Source organism: Mauremys reevesii, linkage group 4 (genome assembly GCF_016161935.1).
Source record: "Mauremys reevesii isolate NIE-2019 linkage group 4, ASM1616193v1, whole genome shotgun sequence".
Classification (NCBI taxonomy): Eukaryota; Metazoa; Chordata; order Testudines; family Geoemydidae; genus Mauremys; species Mauremys reevesii.
Window position 1 is genome coordinate 47,220,474 of NC_052626.1, and position 23,894 is coordinate 47,244,367.

Sequence of the window (23,894 nt, forward strand, 5' to 3'; positions counted from 1 at the left end):
CCTTCCTTCTCCCTGGTTCTGGCCCATTCTCTTCCTCTCTCTCTGCACTGAGCTGAGGGTGGGAGTGCACTGAGCACAGGGCTGGAGGTGAAGGGTCTGGTCAGGAGCTAGAATGAGGGAGGGGGCTCAGGGTTGGAGCAGGAGGTTTGGGTGTGGGGCACTTACCTGGGCAGCTCCCATTTGGTGCGAGGGGTGCAGGTGGGAATGTGTGGGGGGGCAGGAGCTCCCTTTGGGTGCTCTGGGTGGGGGTGGGGATGTGGGGGTGCATGGGGTGTGGAGGGCGGGGTATGTGTGTGGGGGTGCAAGATTCAGGGCAGAGGGCTGGCAACATGTGAGGGGGGTGCAGGTGTCAGGGCTGGGGGAGGCTGGGTATGTTTGGGGGTGCCAGAGTCAGGGCTGGGGCCGTGGGGGTGTGTGAAGAAGTCAAGCAGAGGGCTGGGTGTGTATGAGGGGGGTACAGGGCTCAGGGCAGGGGCCTGGGGTGTGTGCAGGGCACAGGGCTCAGGGCACAGGCCTGGGGGGTGTGCGGGGCGCAGGGTAGTGGGCTGGGTGTGTGTGTGGGGGTCAAGGCTCAGGGCAGAGGGCTGAGGGTATTGTTGGGGGTCAGTGCAGGGGGCTGGGGGTCAGTGCAGGGGGGTAGGGGTGTGTGTGGGGGGGTCAGGGCAGGGGGCTGGAGGGGATATGCCCCTAGTCCACCCTTTCTCCCTTCCCCAAGGACCTGCCCCCACTTCTTCTCTGCCTCTGCTCTTTCCCGACCCCCTCCCTCGCAAGGCCCATCAGCTGATCGGCTGGCAAGGAGGGAGGGACAGAGAGGCAGGAACCCAGCACACTACGGGAAGCAGCAGGTGAGCTGGCAGGACCAAGCTTCTGCTCCCTTGCCCCCTGCCCCCACAGGGGGAGGACTCCGGCAGGCAGCAGCGTGCCATTAAAAATTGGCTCGCATGCCATCTTTGGCATGCGTGCCATAGGTTGCTGACTCGTGTCCTATGCTCTGCTTTCAGTACTCCAGCCCAGTGGTTCTTTTGCCTCTCTCTCCACCTGGGGGAGAAGAGCAGTAGAACAGATGACCCATAGTCACTGCTCCTCCAGGCCTACCCTGCTCTTCCCAGAAAGGACCATGCACAGAGCTGTGCTATTCAGCACCTCCCAGCTCTTCTGATGTGGACTCATGGAAGGGGTAACAGAATTTGACCCTAAAATAAGTTCTTTCTCTGGGTATGTGTGTGTGAGATCAATCAAAGTCAAAGGTAACTGAGTGTACTTTAAACCAATGGAAGATTTTCTCCTATACATGCACTCTTGAAACCAGTTTATAACTCCTTTTCACTTCAAGGGAGTAAGTATTATTAAGCTAGGTATAGCCACAGTTAATGTGTGTATTTACTGTATGTGTATGTATACACTATAACCACACACAAATATTATTGGAACTGAGAATAGTTTTTATACTGCTATATACTGTATTTGTTTTATGTTGTAGCTGTGGTAGAGGCAAATTTCATATTCAATCCATCAGAGATAGCTGTTGTGAGTTGTCTGATGGATTTATCTTTGCTTACATTGTATAAATATGGAAAGGAATATGTGTGTTTACAGTTTGATAGACATTCAACATAAATTATACATTTTAATTTCATTTATTAGTTAAGGACTATGGAAAGCTGGGGTTTCATAGCATATAAACTGCCCTTCAGATTGAAAAATTGGACTGTATCAAGAAAAGGTGCACTAATTGTAAGTACAGGAACCAATTTCTATTTTCAATCAGGCACTACATTTTAATCCTTTAGGTTTTACAAATACAAAAAAGCATCTATACTGGGGCCAAATTCAACCCTGAAGTAAGCAGGTGCTACTGTGTTACGCCTGTTCTACCAGGGCTAAACTTGGCCCATAATGACATTTGGCATACAGATTCCAGGTAGAGAGACTAATGAAACTAGAGTATTTCTAGGAAGAATTAAATTCTATCAACCAAACATCATTAATAACAGCCTCAGAGTTAATACAATTTTTTACCATCTGAATCATAGAATAACAGGGTTAGAAGGGACCTCAGAAGGTCATTTAGTCCAACTCCCTGTTTAAAGCAGGACCAATCCCCAGACAGATTTTTGTGCAAGATCCCTAAATGGTCCCCTTGAGGATTGAACTCATAACCCTGGATTTAGCAGGCCAATGGGCAAACCACTGAGCTATCACTTCCCCCCATTAATAGTAATATTAATGTTGTTGCCATCATGTTTAGACTTTAAAAAAAACAAAAAAAAAAAAGGCTGGCCCTCCGCTGGAAAATGAGCATGCCATGACTTTTAGTGTTAGCATGCATGCAAATCACTCTGATATTATCTTATCACATAATGATTTCAAAAATCTCTCAAGATTAATGATGATCACATAATTCCAGAAAGATGGTAGTATATATGTAGAAATATACTGGCAATAAAAACCAGTCACTGTTGTGCCTTTCCCCAACTGGGGATCTCTCACTTTTCTTTGATTTCTAAAGGCTTCAGATCAATAACTGGAGTGACATTATTAACAGCTCCCTCAACACCTTGGCCTGCACTAATATTAAATCCATTATACCTTCTGTTTGACATTTGCAGTACAGCAGAAAGTGCTGTAGATACAGTCAGACTGCCTAGGGAATGGGGTTGGATGCAGGGTTAGTAGGATGGTTTTCCCTTGCCTGACTTCTAAATTCATCTCATTGACAGAAAACTTCAGCTATTTCAGAAAACTACACTGGGCAGTAAATAATTCACCTGTCAAAGGACAAGAATTTCACATTCATGCTGTTTTTGAAATAAATTACCAAACAGGCCTTCAAAAATTTTTTTGACATTCCTTATTGTCATCATATTTACAGATATGAATAGGCATCACAACACATATCAGAGTACTTTCAAATCAACTCCTTACAAGGGAATGATGTTTGCAGAAAGGGAATAAATATATGGTTCCATTTTTGCCATTTAGTGATGGAGAGTTTTTGACAGAATTTTCTGTACAAAGTAAGCACAGTATGAGAATAAAAATCAATTCAATCAAGAAAAATACGTAGGGCCAAATTAACTGGTAATTCGAAGGGAGTCTACACTGGTGTAAATTATACAGGCCAGGCAGGGAAATGCATAACACCTACCTACTTTCATCTCCTTGACATGTAATTTACACTAACTTGTTGTAGATTCTCTTCGATTCTGGCTTTTCCCCTACAGCTGAACTGCATTAAGTGGAGAACCAGAGAGGGAAGGTATCTTTAGGCCACTTTTATGCTCCCTCAATTCTGTGGCTGGCTGGGCATTGTGCATGACAACTAATTACTGTTATGTCAAATAGGGATCTTCAAAAGCATAGCAACACTGGCATGCACCCTTCCCCAGCCATGCCCCCTACATCAGGGGCTGTGAGCCTAGGTGGTAAAGGGCCAGCTATGCCAGGCCTATTCGCTCCAGGGATTCCATCCCACTTGAAGTTCTTCATAGGGAAGTGCTGTGGTCCCTTTATACCATCAGAGTGGTGCAAAAGACCAGGATATGTCTCTCAGACTCACCTGGGGCCAGATTCTGACTTGTTTACACCAGTGTAAGACTCTAGTAAGTCAACTGAAGTCAATGGAGTTATTCTAAATGTACACTGGTGAAACTGGTATCAGAAACTGACCAGGAAGGAGTCTGTGTCAGCATAACAGATGTGCTGAAAGGTCTTAGACTTGTATGCACTTCCCAAGGTGGAACTTGCACTCCTTCCCCCTGACACATCACCCCTGAATTTGGCCCACTGAGTTGAAATACATTCTACATTCTGAATGTTGTATGAGTTTAAATTCTTCTCTCACCCTGATGTAAATCAGGAGTAATGGCACTGAAGTCAGTGGCATGAGACTGGTGTACACCATTGTGAGAGGAGAATCAGGCACTGAGGAGCTGGAGGAGAAGGGTACAACAGGAAAAGCAACTAACAAGAGGATGCAAAACATGAAAAAGTGAAAGTTGCCCACCCCACTTTCAATCGGTTAAGCACATTGGGCCAAGGTGGGGTGTAAGGCATATGTGAATAATTGGTTGTAAGTCTTAAGATATGTCTGTGTAATTTCCAGTTCAGGTAGACATATGTACACTAGCTCTGATTGAGCTAGCATAATAAAAATAGCAGTGTAGCTACAGCACTGCAAGCAAGAGTACATACCTAGGGTTTCAGATGGAATTGTATTCAGGGCAACTAGTGTGTTGCACTGCCCATGCAGCCATGGCTACACTGTTGTTGCTTTTTGGTAGTATGCTAGCTTGGTCAGAGCTAGCTCAGGTATGTCTACCCAGCCTGGAAATTACCCCTCCGACTCCAGTGAAGACAAACTCAAGTAAACTCAGTTAGGGTAAGATAGTGTTTAGACACCTTCCAACTTTAACTACAGTTTCAGCAATTTGTGTTTGTATTTAAGGTAAGAACTCTACGAACTATACTTAGAGAACATATATTGGTGAAAATTACAGATCACAGAAAACTGTAAGCTACTAACCTTGGGCAACCTCTCCAAATACAAGTGAGAAAGAGCCGAAGTGGGTGGCACTGGCTGGGGGTTGCAGAAAGGGGGAATAGCAGCTTTGCAATCTGTTCTCTTTGATCCCATGGTGGACCCTAAGCCTCAGAGCTTTGGGTGGAAGCTCTCCTTATTGAGAGAGGACAGGAAAAGAAGAGCAATGGATTCCCATGGTGTTCTTACCTCTGAGCCTGGAAATAATGAAGCTGTCATGGCAATGCTTCTTAGGAAGTCCTACTGCCATGGGAGGCAGCCATAACTATAGTGGAACTAACCCATGATGGGATTACACCTTTCTTTCCACATGGCATGGTTTGGAGGTCATGTCTCCCTGCCTCCCCCTCTGAGGGTAGCATTCCATAAAAACTCAGAGATGAATGTCTCAGAGTTCTTGGTCTATCTATCCCTTCTTCTCCCATGGCTTTTACTATGGAGGTGTAGGATATGGCCTATGGCCTAAATTCCATTAAATACAAAAAACTGTGTCAGTGCAACATTAAGATTGCTTGATTAAACTTAAAAAAAGTCAGGAAATGCAAACATTAAGGTTTGAACAAGTTTAACACAGCCACGCTGTGAATTTTTTTTGTTTTATGACATGAACAGGAATATATTAAAAATGCCAAGGGAGTCAAAAAACAAAGGGTTGTGCCCTTTTATGCTTTTTTATAATTTGTTAAAAAAAGTCCTAAACAATTTCCTCCACTTTTAATCTTATTTTGAATCCTAGAAATATCAATCATATCAAGTCTTTACTTCCCTGGCTTTGCTGGAGGACCTCTGAGGGATGTCAAAGATCTATATTTTGAGGTCTCATACCTTAACTGAAGGGAGGAGGGTTTTGAAATTTTTAACACAGATGTCCATTCAATTCATCTGAGGGCAGCATTGCAAGGGAACTCACTGAGGTATTAATGTACTTTAAAAAAAAAATTGCTTTGTGTGACAGTGTTAGCATTTAAATAGTTCCAGTTAGGCGTAGAAGTTTACCACTTACTGAAATGAATTGGCTGGTAGAGGAGTAAAATCTCACATTTGCCACTTGTATCGTTTGGCTGGCAACATCTTTCTGTCATGCGGCTGGATATTGCTATAGCTGTATCATTTCAATGGAAAAAGAGATCGTATTTAAGTGAAAACCTAGAGTTGGTAGATTACAGAATGCCTCAAAGCAAGACTCTAAAGTTATATCATTTCTTTATTCTGCCTGATACGTTCTCCTTTTCCTGATGCTGACTACAGAGGATTTGTTGAAAGTGGGTCAGTGAGAAGTTACAATCTTCCTTATACAAATCAATCCAGCAGTTGCCTGAGAGCAGCAGACCCCGTGTCTGATCGTCTCCTGCATCAGGCCAGGCAGGGAAATGCATAACACCATGACTAAGAGTAATAAGCACTGCTAAAATCTTAGCTGATGCCTATTGGATGTGATCAAAAGTGATTGTTCAATCATACAATTTTTCCATTCAAATCAAGGAAAGACACTAGTCCTCAATGGGGACTCTCTACTACCAAGGTCCAAGTGTCATGCTTCAGCTAGTTTGTTGTGTCCCATTCAAATAAGTGTGTTTTCTCTTTTTTACAATGGGAAAGTTGCATTTTTCCCTAATCACTCATAACTCAGAAACATATGAAGACCATTTCAGACAACTACCCCAAATAAATCACCCTGGAGCAAAAAACAGGAATGGAAAATGTCAGCCTAAAGGTGTTTTGTTTGTTTGTTTTTTTATTAAGCAAATTCAACATGTGAAAACAGGTATTATAATGGAAACACTTTTGCAACCTTAACCACATTGGCTGCTTTTAGGCACCTGCTATAATAATGTTCTGATTCTCAGATGGAAGTTTAAGTGAAGTGCTATAGACTGTACTTCAGAAACTCCATGGGGTTAACTTGCTGTTGTTGTTATTCTTCACCCAAAGTACTGTCTAATACATTTTGCTCAATTGTCTAAATCCTGCTGTAGTATTGATTTCTTCCTCTAAGAGCTCTCACCCATTCAGTAAGCTCCAAGGACCCCTTGTCCTGGCTCAATTCACTCTAAAGCACAGCTGGGATATGTTATTCCTGACAATGGTCCTAGAGTTAGTAACTGGTTGGTAGGAAGTATAAGATGATATTAGAAACTAAAAGGGAAATGTTGCTTTACCAAGAAGAAATAAATCATTGCTATTATAGTTCCTTAGAAATATCACTATTTTTCCTGTAAAAACAGGTTTTTTTCTTTTTTGCAGACCCTTTAGGATTCTTTGAAAACAGCTGGGTTTCCATTTACTGAACACTTAACAGTAGCTACACTGAATTTATTAAAAGGAGAGTATCGTATTCATAATCCCAAGCCTGCAGAACCATTAAAAGTAATGAAAAGACACAAGTAGATGTGTAAAAAGTAAATTAACCATTCAGGCAGCATGGTCCAGAGGTTCCTGTTTCATAGTATCACGGGAGGCTGCTGGATAGGTTCTACACCAATACATTCAAATCAACCTTAAAATGAGCAATCTTTACTATTATTATTATTTTTACTGTTTTCATGCCTACAATTTTTTTCCTTTGGTATCCAGTTAACATTTTTTTAAAAATCTTTTCATTATCCTCAGGCTGATTTAAGACAAGACAACCAAAGAATTGGCTGCTTGAAGAAACACATTTCTTATTATGGTGTAGTATCACTGTTTCTTAGGCTAGTTTAGTCACTTATTTCTTTCTATTATAATGCCAAATGTTATTTAGATTTCAGTCATTTAGTAATGCTACGCTGAACACATCAAGGATTCTGAAAAATTCCATACCTACTAGCCTCTTCATTTTCATAATAATCACATATTGACATCCCTTCCCCCCCAAAATTACACACACTGTTATTTTAGAAATATCTTAGTGTCTTAACACAGTTAAAGAGATTATGATGCAATGAACAGCAATCTTCAAAAACATTCTTTCATGTTAAGATACAGAAAATCTAGTTAAAATTCTTTCAGCTTTTAGGAGCATAAGGAGCTCTGAGATGCAAAGCCTGACACTAACTTTTTAACTAACTCCCCCGGAGCCATCATCTGCATTAGTGAAGATATTTAGTTAAAGGTAGCACCCTACTCTGCTTTTCAGCAATCTACTAGTCAATTTAAATGTTGTTATTTGACATAGCTGAAACCAAGGATTTACATAACAAGGAGAGTATATCTATCTTTCTATCTGTATATATCCCTTTGAGTCACTCATAAGGAAGAGAACGCAATATCTCTTCAGCCTGAATATTATAAACTTGTAGTGATCACAAATGTATTGGTTTTAACTTCAGTGCTGAAAAGTTGGAGGTCAGGGTCAGGAAAGGAGTAAAATTCCTAAGCAAAACCTACACTGTGATTTGTTTATGGGAATCGACCCTTGAGTTTCAAAGACAAAATACAATTTGGAGGGGGATGAAGAGTTGACTGGAAATGACATAAAGCTGTTTGAGCTAGGGTCAAATATAAAAAAACCCAAGATGTCTAAAAAAACCTACAAGTGTACACTAGTGGAATATAGGTAGAACTGCTTTATGTATAGGGCAGTTAATAGACAGAGGACAAACAAAACCCCCAACAACTAGAGTAAACTAGTTTTACTAAGTTTTATATAGCTAACATGCACTATACGTGGAGGTTAAAAATATCGTGAATCAGAAAGAGTGGGTGGGAAAGAGGAGAAAGGCGCAAAAATGTTCATTGAAAGAAAGGCAAAAACCTAACACGGGTTTCCTGGCCCACCTCAATGAATTCTAAAATATGATCTCTTCCTATGTAATATTAAATATGCATTAGAGACTGTGATTCAAACCACAATCTGGGTTGAGATTTGGGAGCTACAAAACACAAACACAATATGATGAGTTATTGGATTTCTGCTGCAAATGAGGCTTTTCAACAATGTTCATGGCAATGAAGGGCCTATGAAGGAAAAATCAAGACACAGGCTTCTATGTGATCTTCTTGGGCCCTTGCTCCCCAAATCATAAAGTAAACCCAAAATCACTATGTTAGGAAGCTTATGGGATGGCAACGTCCTCATCTATTTCTGTCCGCCTCTTGCTCTTGGGATCACAATAAAACAAGGAGTATTCTGAGAAAAGAAATTTAACCAAGGTTCCTACAGAGGGAATTCTCTCTCTTTTTCTTTTATTAGATTCTGTACAAGTAAATCTTGACTGCATATATTCTTTATGTATTTTCTACACTGATAGCTTCCAGATGGTATGGTAAACGAAATATTTAACAGATTAAATATGGCTTAAATTTTCCATGCTTCTCTTGCTCACATACAGAAAGGCCTTTTTTATTTTCTGTTTGTTCCAATACTTCTAACATTAACTCTAAGCTTTATTTCTCCTCTAATGCTCACTAATAAAATACTTTTGCATTATGAGCCTGTTTCAAAACAACAGATCAAGTACAGTACAAACATCTTTAAATAGTAAAAAAATAATTTCCCAAGTAAGCAAATAAAACTTTGCACTTCAAATCAGGCCTTGATTCATTAAAAATCTTAAACTTCTCATGAGAAAAATTAACATTTAAACCACTGCTGCTTGGCCAACCACTCCACCACACAAGAACATGAAATATCTCCTCTAAAAAAGTACAAAAAGGACAAAATCACAAATGTGGAACTTCAATTAATTTAAAGCCCCAATCAGCAAAGAATAAATCCTTCGCAGATCTAATTACCAGAGCTCTCGGAAGACCCAGGCCGACCAGCCAATCTTCCTCATGTTTGAACAGCTTGATGAACTAGGGGACTGATGGATATCAAGTCATTTTGTTTAATTTATAAATGGATTTTCCCCTAATACTTAAATTATCATCAGTACAACACAATGAAAATGGGAACATTCTGAATGCAAAGTCTATAAGAGGCCTGGAAGGAATTCCAATGAGGAATGTCACCTCTGTTCATTCCTCTATACAATTGATCTAATTAAATACTGAGGGTGGAAAGGCAGTTTAAAATGTAGCCATTACTGTTTTCTTTTTAGCCTTAATTTATCTGTTCACATCTTTCAAGTACCTCTGATGTTAAAAAAAAGAACTAAGAATTCTACAAGTCCCAAATACTTTTCATTCTTCACAAGCTAATATTCATAAAGCCTATTCAGAGATTTTGCTGAATAATAAATAAATGCATTACTTTTAAACACTGTAACAATAAAAGAGATGAGATACTAAATCTGAACCTTTTCAGTAATTTGAAAGAGAAACTAAATGAACTAGTATCTTTTGTGTGTATTGTTCAACCAACATTAGATCTTTGCTATTATACTTATTAAAATGTCTCTTTATTTTCAAATCTCTTCCTTATTTAATTACTGCTTAGAACTGAAAGCTGCCCTGAATTGTTAAATACCATTAGACCTATTTATAGTCTTTTCACACCAGCGACTTGAGCTCAATCATTTGGTAAAGGTCCTGCCCGCCAACCTACTCATTGTGATTGCAATTCCCACCTGGCTCAGGGGTCTCAGACTGAGAAGATGAAGATGCTGAGCTGGCTCCATCCTCTGCTGTACCCTGCGAGAGAAGGCCTCGCCCCGGGGGAAGCTTCATGCCCAGCTGCTCTGCCATCTCCACGTGGTCTCCGGGGTGGACATAGTCAAACACACTGCTGCCTGTCAGTTCCACCTACAGGGGCAAAAATAAAGGGAGGAGGGAAGATATGGTCATGTAAGCTTTTCTATTTCTAACTTTAAATGGCCTACATTTTAAATGCTGTGTTTCTGAGTGCTTCAGAGAAACATGAGAAACAAAAATGCTAACTTAGACATGATTTTCAGCATTTGATTAGGGAGTGTTCTGTTTAATTTTTACTCCTGCATAGGTAGAGCAGTAAAATACAACAACTAATGTGTACATTATATGTGTGTGTATAAATACATACACAGAATCGATATATTACTGTATATATACACATCTCTCTCTCTCCCTATAATGGCATAAACCATTACAAGCCATTGTATGCTTTCTTCACAAAAAAATCCCTACTCTAAGTGCAAAACTCACCTCAGCCATGCAGCTACAACCAACACCTCCATTATCTACTATACACACACACACACACACACACACAATCACACACGTTCACAGAATCATGATATGATGTTAGGATAATGACATATTACATGAGTATACAGTTACAAACACGCACATTTATTTAAAGTGATGTAACAGTGTTTAAGAATATATGTGGGGCATAACTTTTTCATTAATATTATTCATTATCTCATCAATCACAGAGAGAATGTTCCATATGAGAAAGGTCAGTTCAGGTCTGGGCTAGCACTTTTTTCTGCTGTTATCAGCTTGTTCCTTTTCGATCTAATAAAACAGAAAGGACGTATCTTCTTGAATGTCTATTTGTTTTGTATCTGTTGTAGTAAGGAAGCCAGTGGTTTGTAGAATAACAGTAAAACATAGGCATGTGCAAATGTGGGAAATCAGAAACAAACCGAGATGTTGGCTGGTTTTTAGGCAACAGAGATACAGTATTTTAGATTTCAGCCTGAATCTACTGCTGTTGTAGATTCAGCTTAAGCCATGCGCTACTCACACGTTGCATATCTTGTCATGTTTCCAGAACATTAATATTTCTGATTAAATGTGTTGTGCTATATGGATGGCCAAGAGACAGAGCAGGAGTCAATAGAGGGCTCTGCTAGGCAATAATTTAGTAGTGAGCGGGCCATACATTGAGGACAGTCTCTTGACCACTTTTTATGGGACTATCTGATGTTCTCCCAAGAGTCCGACAGTTTCCCTCCTTTGGTTTCCATATGGTTAATGCCTCTAACTTCTCTTTTCTCTTATCGTTGCATGTTGCTTTCCCACCCCACTCCCCTTTGACTGGCAAACAGGTACCCACAGAGATATCCATGGGTAATGAGCAAGCTGCATTTCTGCATCTCTATAGCAAAGCCTTGCCAATTATATTAAAACTAATTATAAACCTCCTCCCCAGTAAAATCACAACCACATCTGAAAATTATCCACATCCTGAATAGAACATGGGTTACATTTTCTGCAGAGTCCCTAGGGGGTTCTATTTAAAACCAATTGCAAACACTCCCACAAAATAAGTGGCTCTAGTGTAGCAAGCAATTTTTAGTGTGGTTCACTTAAATTCTAAAAGTGAAGTTCACATACCTTTACTAAGACCATCAGTGAAAATGAGATTTTAGTACTAAATCATACTTTCATGCTGTATTACTCTTCTACCAGCTATATCATTTTACAGTAACTATTTTATTAATCTGGTATTGTTACAGAGTGTAAATCAGGATTCATAAATGATCAGTTCATATCCTTTGGGAGGGAGGGATTACATGTAAATAATCCCTTTAATGTACGCATTGCCTCTAAGCATTTCACACAGCAATAAATTGGTAAACTGAATATGAGCAATTAAGAAATTAAATGAAACTAATAAAATGTGTATTTTTTTCTTGATGGTTATTTTATTTGGGGATTAGTGAATATGAAAAAAAATCACTCTAATTTTGTATGGAGGTAAATTGTAGAATTTTAATACACAATATCTGTCAGTTTTTCACTATTGTATTTCAATCAAAACTCTCTTCTAGAAATACTTCAACATACCTTTCACTATATGCTTTGGATTATTGACTATGAAGCTCAAGTAACCATTTCACATAAATGTACTTCTGTATTACATAGTAACTGACAACAAGGAAAACAGATTCAAAATGTGATACATTTACAAACACTATATCTATTCATGTGAAAATGACACAACAGTGTGGCAGCTGTAGCTTGGCTCCACCCTCCATACCTTTCAACCAACTACTCCCACACCAACAGAAAAAAATCAGTGAGATGGCAGCTTTGTCGTAGGTGAAACAGGAAATCACAGCAACAGGAAGTATCATCCTTAGAGGTAGAGATGCAGAAATACATGGGATTTATGATTCAGAAGAGGTGAATTTATCAGACACAGGCCTTGATCATTTTAACTTGCCTTTAAGAACAAGCTAGAGACTTTGATTTGAAGAGCTAATTAGGAAGTGGTGCAACACTCAGATCACGGATAGTGATCACTATCCATGATGGATATCACGTAAAGGGTAATACCAGGGGTTCACAGTCACCCACATTTTGTTATAGCGGGTCATTCTGGCATTCACCAAGAGGAATGAGATATTATGTGTGTACATACAATTAAGGCTTTTTTCCAAGAAAAGTCTGATGAAGGAGTTACAAGATTTTTTTTCTGCGCAATATTACTTTAAAATAGTCTTTAAAGGAGTTGTAAATAAACCCATGTCTTTTTGATAGGCTATGGATGCGTTAGTGACACCACTGACATACTTGTAAAATTCAAAAATGAAACACAAAATGCTATTAATTTCTCTTTTTGAGGCACTGGATTACTAAAATAGTTATGATATACTTTGCTATTACTGCCAATCTTGAGTTGGATCAGAGATATTTCAAAACTGAGGCTATGGACCTGTTACACCTTCATGGCAATGACAACAAAAATCCCTGAGAGAATCACTGCAACCCTGGTTGACAAAAATGTGCATAGCCATCGAATAACCCAATATCTATAAGAGACAGTTTAACAGCATTCTTTATTTCAGCCTCCAGTTTAACAAATACAGACACTAAAAGGATATATCAGACAGAGAGGATCCCATATAAATGCACAGGCTGGGATTTGTCGTTAGCCTATTTACTCCTCCTCAGATCTATATGGGCTCTGGGAATAACAAATGCTTCAGAGTGAGGGGCATGCTTACTAGAGTTTGCCCTACAAATTGTTCCATTTACAACTTTTTGCAGGTAACTCAGTACAATCTTTTGGAGTTTGTTGGCTATTGCTATATACTGCTGAGAAAATGGCACTTTCAGCATTCTGCAATTCAGCAAAACTGTTAAGCATATGGTGTGTAACCTATTAGGGCTAGCCTGCTTGCTTGGCTATATATCTTTTCTTATGGGTTTGACTACTGGTTTTATTAAAATAGGTAATAATGGGTTTATAGGTTTATATTAGAGTGTGTATTAGCTGTAACTCAAGGGACCTATAGGCCATATCCTGTATGTTGAGCTAAGGCTAAATTAGTGTAGATATGTTTGGGACCTTTCACCAAGAGAGCGGTGATGAGCTAAAGCACAAGGTCCATATATGGTTGCAACCTGTAACAAAGATAGATAAAAGATGCATTGAAGCTAGGTGGTATAGCAGGGCTACCTAAGTTCATACCTTCTTTGTACTTCAGAGGTACACCACAATTTGGAAAGAACTGAAATAACTAGTTAAGACAGAAATAACAGATGTGAGAATGAGCTAATGTCATTAATATGTATGTATATGCCATCAATACACACAAACATACCAGCCTATGGAGTAAGTGTACCCCAACATTTTGTGGGTGAGGAAACTAAGTTTGGACATAGAAGGAAGCTTCAGGTGGCTGAAGCTCTATAAGATCCACCGTGCCAAGGAAACTTCTAAGCTTCTAAACTTCAAGGCTTCTTTGTTCTTATTTTTTTGTTTATTATCTTTTGTCTATTAGTCCTCAATTGTAAGTTTAAGTCAGTTAGTTAAGTAAAACTCTAAATTAACTTCTTTAGTCTTCTATAGCTCTCAGCTCCTCCTAAGCTTTGCACCTCCCATTCAAGAATTGAGGAACCTGGACCTGAACTCTTTTGGCATGCCAGAGGCAAGGCTGGTCCTTTGTCTCTTCCCACCAGGTTATCAAGGAAGGGTGTGAGTATATTAATCAAAAGCTTTATAGTACGTAATATCACATGTATCTCTAGAACAATATTATTGCCTTTGTAACTCTGATTCTTTTACCATTTGATTACTAATCCATTTTTCTCAATAAAAGTGTTTAAGGCTAAATTTGTCTGAGTGTGAGTGTCCTTGCAAACTCTGTGTAGCCTGATTCTGGGACAAGAACCTTATTATCTTCTGATCAGATTAACTGGCCTGTATTATCTAAAATAATATTAACCTCCTAAAATCAGGCAACACGTGAAACCCCACTGAAGTCAATGGGACTTAAGCACATGCTTAAGTGTTTTGCTGAATAGGAATAGTTTGCTGAATGGGACTTCTGCCAGTACCTTTTCAGCCGCCACTCCTACTGCCAAGGGTATCAGCTTGCTGGATGTGGGATAGGTCATTTTAAATTATCCACTACTTCAGAGAAGGAAGAAAAAGAACTGATTATGCTGGATATTCATGCTTCTTGGATGGCTGAAGGCATAAGGTGTGGGCTTCCAGTGTAGCCATGTGCCATGTGTTATTACTTACATAATCATTAATTAAAACACTGTGGAATGGACAGTGTTGAGTGGCTTACAGCCATTCTCAGTACTTCGTACACAAAAATACCTCCATGAAAATCAAGTTGCATTATGTCTGATTCTTTGTACATCTCTTTGTTTGACCAATAGCAGCAAATAACCACGTTCTAAAGTAACTAAGATTGATGATCGGTGCTTTCTAACATCCATAATTATGATGTATGCAGCAGGAAAGATAACATTATATTCAGACACTACCCTGATTAGTCGAAAAACATGTTTTCTAAGTGAGCTGAGTAAACATGCAAAATATGGCCTGGAGGAATCAATACAATGCCAGGAATCAGAAGGGCCTGAGTTCTAATTCTGACTATACTGTACCCTTATTTTGAGTCATGATCCTCTCTCTGACTTGGTTTGTTGGTATGCATATAGAGTAGTCACCATTAAAAGAAATTAGTATTTGCCAACAGTTACCACACAGTAGAATCTGAGATGATATTGTTTTTCCATTACCTGTACTGAGAATAAGAAATGTGTGTGGTAACTGTGTAGTATCTGGTGACGGGGGGGCGGGAATATTGACTAAACAGTAACTACTGAATGTGAATCTTTACCTGCTATATAAGTGCATACTGTGTACCAGATTCTTCTCTCGCTAATGCTGGTTTTACAACTGTGTAGCCCCATTGACCTCAACAGAGCTACCCCAGATTTATATCAATTAAATGAACAAAGAATCAGGACTGGTATCTTTTTTTTAGTGATGCAACTTTAAATAAAAACAGAGCTACTTTATTACAAAAATGCTGGTTTAGTAACTTTTTTCCTGATCCCTTTCATACCTTGTTAAACAGTATTTGTAAATGAAATGCTGCTCCCAAAGGCCCCAATTCAACAATTATTAGAGTCAATAGGACAATTCATACTTAAAGGTAAGCATGTGCTTAGGTATTTTGTGGCACCAAGGCCATAACCTCCAGTTATACTCACCCAATCTATTCACTGAGGGGAGTAGGTTTTGTTTTTAAAGACTCTTTACCTGATTTGTCATAAAATCCTCATTATTACCCTAAATATCAGATATATTTTACAACTTAGAAGTTTGGTGAAAAATGTAAATATATTAACGTTTCAGTTGACTTTTCCACATCATAGTCATCATATCCTGCTGGCAAAAGGAAACAGAGTCTAATTTGTCTTCTCATCCAAAAAGCAGGCATGTCAATATAGTTTGCTAGGCTCTCTGTAGTAAGCAATACTGTATAACCTCAGCATTGCAGTAACTGTGCAACTCAGTGCTATTGTACATCTTCGTTGACTGAACATGTACAGTACAGCATGGATGGGGAAACAGACAATTCAGTGTAAACTCCTTAAGAGATTAGTTTAAATAACTTTTTAAAGGAGAAATATGGTGATAGATATCTCAGTTCAGTGTCATAGTAAAACCTGTTTCTATTTTATACTATAATGAATATTTTCCATGTATTCATTATCTATCTATATTTACTATATTAAATGCTAGGATTGACAAATTAAATCATTAATATTTTAATGACTGCATATATCACCCATTTCACATAACTTAGTGTGTTTCTATATACCTGACCCCATCTAGCCTTACCACGGAAGTTTACAGGTGCAGTATGGAACATGATGTGGCAACTGTAACATTGTACTACAGTTTATAGGATAATAGTGATAAAAGAATAATGTGGTATCTTCATTACAGTAGGTTTTCTCTTGGTATTGTATCAATAACATCTTCATAACTTCTTACATATCACAGAACCAAACTGAATATTTATTAATTGTTTTGACAGAAACTTGATATTTTTACTGCTCTGTCTCATTCCAGGTATTAGTTAGCTGATGTACCTAAAGGAAAAATACAGAAAAATAAAGACTAGTTTAAAAGAAGTAATTGTATAAATTAGTAGAATGAGGAGAAAGAAGTTTCTGCCCAATAGTAATGGGTTAAAATTAAAACTCTTGTAAATTACCCAATAAGATATGCATATATGCAGATATATTCAAATACCATACAATGACATCATCCGCAAAAGCAATAACTTCTCTAGAAGCTGAAACTTGCAAGAAGGATGCTATGGCATCAAGCAAACAGAAGTTCTGATGCTGCAATGTTTTTCACCAGAATTATTTCTTTTCAACAAAGCAAGCAGGAGGAAAGATGTCATAGCAAAGGCAGCACTCACACAATTTCTAAAATTGGTCTGAGAGTAACAGAACCCCATTCTATTGACATGCAGCTAACAAGTTCCATGTCTGAATGTCCATGAATTTCCCTGGACTTGTTTCGCAGATCTCCACATACTTTCTAATAAACTTCGCTGATGCTCAATTCATTTATGGAACACACCTTACTGCCTCACTAAAGCTTTTGTTTTTCTTCTTATGAACATTTAAAGAAATAATGAAAATACATTTGTAAATAAACAAAAACAGTGAAATCAAGACTTAATTCTCATGCTTTTTAAATTGTTCTTCAAGTTTATTTAGTGATCATGAAAAATGCTGGGTTAACAACCCAGCAGATGAGGTCCCTTATTTCCCCACAGGACAGAAGCAGTAGTAGGAGCACAGGCTTCTCCACATAATTCCACAGCTCTGACTTAGAAAAGACCATCTCTGACAATGAAGGTTTCACACCTATTGAGTCCTTAGCCTTTCTGTTGAGACTAGCAATAAGGGCCCAAATAATGTCAATTGTGGTGATGGAGTTTTGCAATGGGGACACCTGTTCCCTACGATCTGGAATGCAACCAATAAGCCAGATGGGTTCTGAACCAAACACTGGTCCCAAATGCTTCTGAATTGGGGTTAAAAACAGGTTCAGAATTGATTTTTGTACCTGGCTCTTACCTCATTTAACCTGTGCCCAACCTCCACCCTGACCCCAGGTCAAAGCACTCCATGAACTTGATCCAAAAGTAAATTTTGTGGTTTGGGCCCCTTGCCAAACTCATTTCACATAGTTCACTAAACAGTCTGTGAGACTAGCAACTTCTTCACTCCTTTCCACTGGTTTTACATCAGTGTAATGCCACTGACTCCAGTGGAGTCATTTTTGATTGAAACTAATGTAGGAAAGGAGAATCAGACCCTAAAATTTACTGTTTGAGAAACGTTATGAAAAATATTTTAAATTTTTCCTCACGGGCAAGGGCCAACATTTTCAAAAGTAGCCTTTGATTTTGGGTGCCCAACTTGAGACATCTAAAGTTGGGCACCTAAAAACAGAGGCACTGAAAATCAGAGCTCGCTTTTGAAAATTTTGGCCTGAATATAAAATGTTTAACACCTCCCTATGAAGTGGTGATGTTTTCTGTAGGAACTGGGTCAAGGCTTGAAGATGAAGACAGTTGACTCAAAGTACTATCTATTCATTAGGGTTAAGGCTATTCAACAGAGCTACTACTGTCATCAGGTGCTAGACTGCTTAGAATGCCTGTCTACTATCATATGCTCTTAATTTCTCTTAGCTCAACTCTCACTATAATATTTTGATTTCTATTTCCTCTGGCTGCTGAACCAGAATGTCAAGGGTGGTTCTTTGCAACTACAGATATAACTTAAATGAGTGACACTTGGGGTGGGAGGAAACAAAGTTCTATGGATAAGCCTCTCCAAAACCCTATGCCAGCCAGCAAAGGGAATTCTTCAGATGTAATCGTGTGGCCTTTTCCTGGGCAAGGCGCTGCTTGCGTGGGGGTGGGAGATGGGAGTACTTTAAATACCAATGGCAAATTAAGTTAGAATGTTGCTAATTGTAGTAGGTGAATAAAAAGCTTTTTTATATTGCATAGGCCTTAACATTTTGGAGCTCCCGCTCAAACAGAGTAAAAGGAAGGGAGAAAACAATTTCACACCAAAAGGAAATTCAAGGCTAATAATTAGGGAGGAAGGATGAGCCTGCTGGAGGTTCAGGTTTCACAGTCAAACTATTTTTCAAAACATTGGTATACCACAAAACTGATCAATAAAATAAATGTTCCTCCTGCTTTTATGGGAAAGAGAGAAAATTTCTGATTCCCTTTTCCCTTGATCAGAGAAAGGAGTGAAATGAATATCCCAGTTCTGCCCACAGCTCCCACTCACTCTTTCATTTGAATTATTACTATTACTATTATATTCATTATGTACATACCACCTTGGATACATAAGGCACTTTACAAGAAACTTAACAATCATGTCCTTATCCTAGGAAGCTTATACTGTAAATGGAAATGGAAACATAAAAGCCCACATGAAAAAGTGCTCTTCAGGAGAACAGTTTTCAAAAGGATGACAGATCATTTCTATATAAATGTTGCATTGCCAGACTTCTGCTTATGACTTACACTTAGTGCTCTTGGTGTTTTTTACATTAAATTAATTGCCTGCATTTGATGTAGCGATTGCCTAGTCCTCTACCAACCTTCCCTATGTCATCTTTGGGCCAAAAAGGCTGCTCCTTCTCCCAGAGGTGAAAGTAAGCTGGTGCGCCGTACCGGGGCGGATCGACTTCCCCTGGCAGCAATTTAAAGGTCCTGGGGCTCCCAGCAGCGGCTGGAGTCCTGGGCCCTTTAAATTGCTGCCAGAGGCCTGCTGCTGGTGCCCTGGGGAAGCGGCGGTGGGGCTCGGGCGGCGATTTAAAGGGTCCAGGGCACCTGCCGCAGCTACCGCCCCAGGCCCTGTAAATCGTCCCCAGAGCCCGGGGGTAGCAGCGGTGGGGCTCCAGCAGTTATTTAAAAGATCTGGGGCTGCGGCAGCCGCTGCAGCCCCAGTCCTTAAAACAGCCGCTGGAGACCTGCTGCCACCTCCCCAGGGCTCTGGCAGCAGGGCTCTGAGGACAATTTAAAGGGTCTGGGGCTCCACTAGCCGCTACTATCCTGGGCACTTTAAATCATCCCCAGAGCATGCTGGAGCCCTGGGGTAGCAGCGGCGGGGCTCCAGCGGCAATTTAAAGGACCAGGGGCTCGGCCAGCACTACAGCCCCGGGCCCCTTAACTTGCTGCCAGAGCACCGCCGCTGCTACCGCAGGGCTCCGGGGACAATTGAAAGGGCCTGGGGTGGTAGCCAGAGCCCCAGGCCCTATAAATCACCAACCGAGCCCCAGTCTGCTGCTGCTACCCCAGGGTTCCGGCAGCGCGGCTCGGGTTATAATTTAAAGGGCTCAGGGCTCCCACTGCTGCTACTCTCTGGAGCCCTTTAAATTGCCACCCAAACCCCCCTGCCTTCTCCCCATGTAGTTCTCCAGTCCAAATATAGATCTGTTTTAGAATGGCATCCTACCCCATAGCTGTAGAAGCATGGCTGAGGAACCAATTCACCTGTGCTCTGTTGCTCTAGCCCTTTAAATCACTCTGGAGTGGACACATATGTGAGTGCACTGGGTTCAGAGGAAACCCTGTCCAGACTAACGGGAAATCTTCAGGGTTGAGCAGCACAACTGTCTTCTCTTGCAGGAGATTTGAGAGGCTTCTCTCTTTTTCTCTCTCTGTGGCACCCATATCTCTTCCCTCCACTAAAATCTTCTCCTTCTCTAATCCTGTCTTGCTCATTCAGTCTCCTGAGGTGTCCGTCAGGGACAGATGAGATATACCTATAGTCTAGTTCACTTCTCTCCAGCTGGCTACTCTGCTCACTATCTTAGATCATTCCACACTTATAAGCCACTCAGAGCAGGAGCTGATGGAGCAACCAAGAGATGTGATTACGCTAAGTGACAGTCGTGTCAAGGTGAGGGAGAAAAAAGGGGGATAAGGCACCATCCAGCAGCCAAGGGAAAGTAGCCACCTGCAGGAAACAGGAGGTAAAGATGCCAGGGGAAGATGTTGATGATCAGCCCAAAAGACAGGAACATGAACAGCTGAGTGGAGAGTCAGAGAACAGGATGGGAAGCCTGAGACTCTCGCCAAAGGCCAGAAGTTAGGCAAGCCATGACTAGCTGGACATTATCTACAAAGAAATGCCCTTTTGGCAACTGGTAATTAACTATTAGATCATCCAATGACTTCCTGTTGCACAAGAATTGATATACTGTACAGCAAGACTGTTGTAGGGTTTAAGAATCTGTTCATATCCCAAAGGTGGGACAAATACAGAATGTCCATGTCACTGACTGTTGCTACAGTTACTTACCTATGCTCTTCCTGCTACTCAAAGTGGCCATTTATCCTCACATTTAAGAAATGGTCATTGATTATTGCATTGTTATGTATTTTACAAAAAATCTTCTCAATTGGTATGCATTGTATAATAATGACTAGCAGAATGCTGACATATGCTGCAGCATGTCAATGTGTTCTGATCTCTCACTACAGTGTCACTTTTAGTGCAAGAATCACATTTTATATATTACTGCTGTAGTCGGTTAATTAATAGATATCTAAACACATATTAACTGACCCTAGATTTGGGGCCTCAATTTGTCAAGCTGAGCTGACATTGCTTGATTTTCAATCCCGGTATCACACTTATCCCAATTATAAATCATTACCCTAGTGCCAGCAAATCATTGCAGTCCATTTCCAACATTCTGAAGCACCCTTGTCTTGCCATAACTCTTGTCTTGTGCGGCACTCAGAACATTTGGAACTGGAGAGTACTTGTTGGCTTCTGCTGCAATATAAATCTCTCCCTCCTTCACAAGTAGCCCTTTATTTTTAACCAGAAGAGGTTGCAGACAGAAACCAATCTAACAAAAGGTGGAACGTATTTCTCCATCTGTTTTGCAGCAGTAAAACAGAATGACCTTGTTTTGATTTCATTTACAGTAAAAATATAGCATTTACAGTATTCAAATAAAGTGACTTTGGCTATTTTATTTATGAATACTGATTTCTGCATAAAGATGATAATTTCTGCTTTCTTCCTTGTAGGAGAATAAGCACTAATATTGGTTCTTAGATGAGTCATGGAAGGCATTGCAAGAAACACTGCTGAGGGCATAACAAAGATCTTGTACTATTTTGCAGAACAGTGCCAACAAGGATGGGAATCGAGTATTTCTCTCTGAGGGCTAGATCTTACTCCCACTGAAGTCTATGGGAGCTTTGCCATCAGATTCAACTCGAGTTGGATCAGGCTGTTTTACAATAATTCATGGAGCTCTAAATTCAATATAAAATAAGACAAACTATTCTATAATATATCGACTCACAAGTTGTGAGTCCATCTTCTTTGAGAAGAGCAAGGTATGATCCACATTCAGACACTTCAACTACAATACCTTGCATTTCTTCTACCTTTAAAACATTTTTATAGTGAAAGTAGAGTCTGAAGTCCTCTGTTTTCTACACAGAACAGGAATAGGTTTTCCATGTTGGTCCAACAATCTGCTTCAACCCAATGTGAAGGGACCACTAATAGGGGTGAGATGGTAGTTCACTCTCCATGGCCCATGACTGCCAACAAAGATGCTAATTAGAACAAGCTATAGTGGTGTTTTTTGTAATGTTCACATCTATCCATTAATATTACATAAGCTTCAGACCATCTAATATTCCCACAAAACTGAAATTTAGAACAAGTAAAATAGACCCACAATGATTATAATTTTGACAGCCTTCCAGGTTCTGACACAAAAATGCTGTGTGTGTGTGTGTTACTTTTTCTCCTCATAAGAATGTTAGGTTGATTATAGGGAATTGGAGTAAAATTAAGTTAATTCTATTTAAAAAAATAAGAGATAAAAGAGCCTAAAATTTCAATCTTGAAGTATATAAATCCAACACAGATATAATAAGTCCAAAGTGCATAGTTGCCTTTGACTTTATAGGAATAAAAGATGGTTGTACAGACAGCCTTTCATATTCAAACCATTTCAAAGGCTTTTTTAGAGTAACTGGATTAAATATTTGTTACTGTATTCAAATGTGGCATCCAATTGGCATTTAGAAATAACTCATACATTGCCTGGGATAGTGGGCCTTTTTCTGACATAGAGGATGTTTCGCAGGACATTTGGTTTATTCTCTGTAAATATGTGGTCTGTAAAAGTGCCCTGGGGAATTATAACTCCTACCCAGACAGCCACAAGAAATGAACCCAAAAGACCTCAGTTCTGTCTTATGTGTTGAACATCAACTCTGGCTGTGGCACTGCACTGCCTTGAATTGTCTCACTGGATCCACGGTGCATTTATGGGCAATGATACTAGTGATATACAAGTGTATATGTTTGTTTGTATGTATGTTTACTTCTATTGCTGTAAGTAAGTTCTGACAGCATTTTAGCATGATTACCATTGTAAATAAGAACTTGTTCTGAATGAGTTTTACCAAATAATGTAAAGATTGTGATAGGGAGATTTTGTTTGCATCTTTAAAAAAGCATCTCCATCTGCTTTGCCATCATTAGCATCTGTAAACATGATGCAGCTGGTTGTCTCCTAGTAGAGATGCAAAATTTAGAAATTCACTGAGTGACCTGAGAGCTTATACACTCTCCCAACTCTGGTCCTTCTACCTGGCAGCCATATTGTTTTATTATTACAGTGTCAGTAAACTCAATATGTTGCTTTGATTTTCATCTATTATCTACTGTATTTACTGTGGGTGGAGCATCTCACAGAACCATTAAGAGAACTGATTGACCCAATAAAAGAAAATAAATGAAGCCACAAAGCAACAAAGCATTAATAAATATCTGCAGGAAGTCTTGGGATATTTGAAATTAGCTAGTGCACGCAGAGTGGATGTGAGACACACCACCAATAGCTAGGATGCTTCAGTGATTTCATCTGGTCAACTAGCCCATTTTCTAATTTTTATCTGCAAATGTGAGATAAAGGGCGTGGTAGAAGGCTACCACGCCCTTTCACTTAAGCTTGAAAAAACAACAGAAAAGTAAAACTACTACACAAAGGTGAAAACTTATTACATGTTAAATTAGATTAAGAGTCAATCAAAATCCAACTGTGAATTTATCATTTCAATGAATTTCAATGAATGGTTTAAAATCTGTTTGAAATCTATTTGAAAATGAATATGTAATAGTATAGACATATCTCTTTCAAAGCTAGTAT

The 23,894-nt window shown here is 39.5% G+C and overlaps 1 protein-coding gene across 2 annotated transcripts in view; it reads right to left on the reverse strand.

Moving 5' to 3' along the window:
* Window positions 1–23,894, reverse strand: part of NPAS3 (neuronal PAS domain protein 3) — an 811,595-nt gene that overhangs the window by 123,613 nt on the left and 664,088 nt on the right. For both annotated transcript variants that reach the window (XM_039538326.1, XM_039538325.1), the window contains one exon: window positions 10,033–10,207. In XM_039538326.1, coding sequence (XP_039394260.1) covers window positions 10,033–10,207 — 175 coding nt within the window. The remainder of the gene's footprint in view (window positions 1–10,032; window positions 10,208–23,894) is intronic.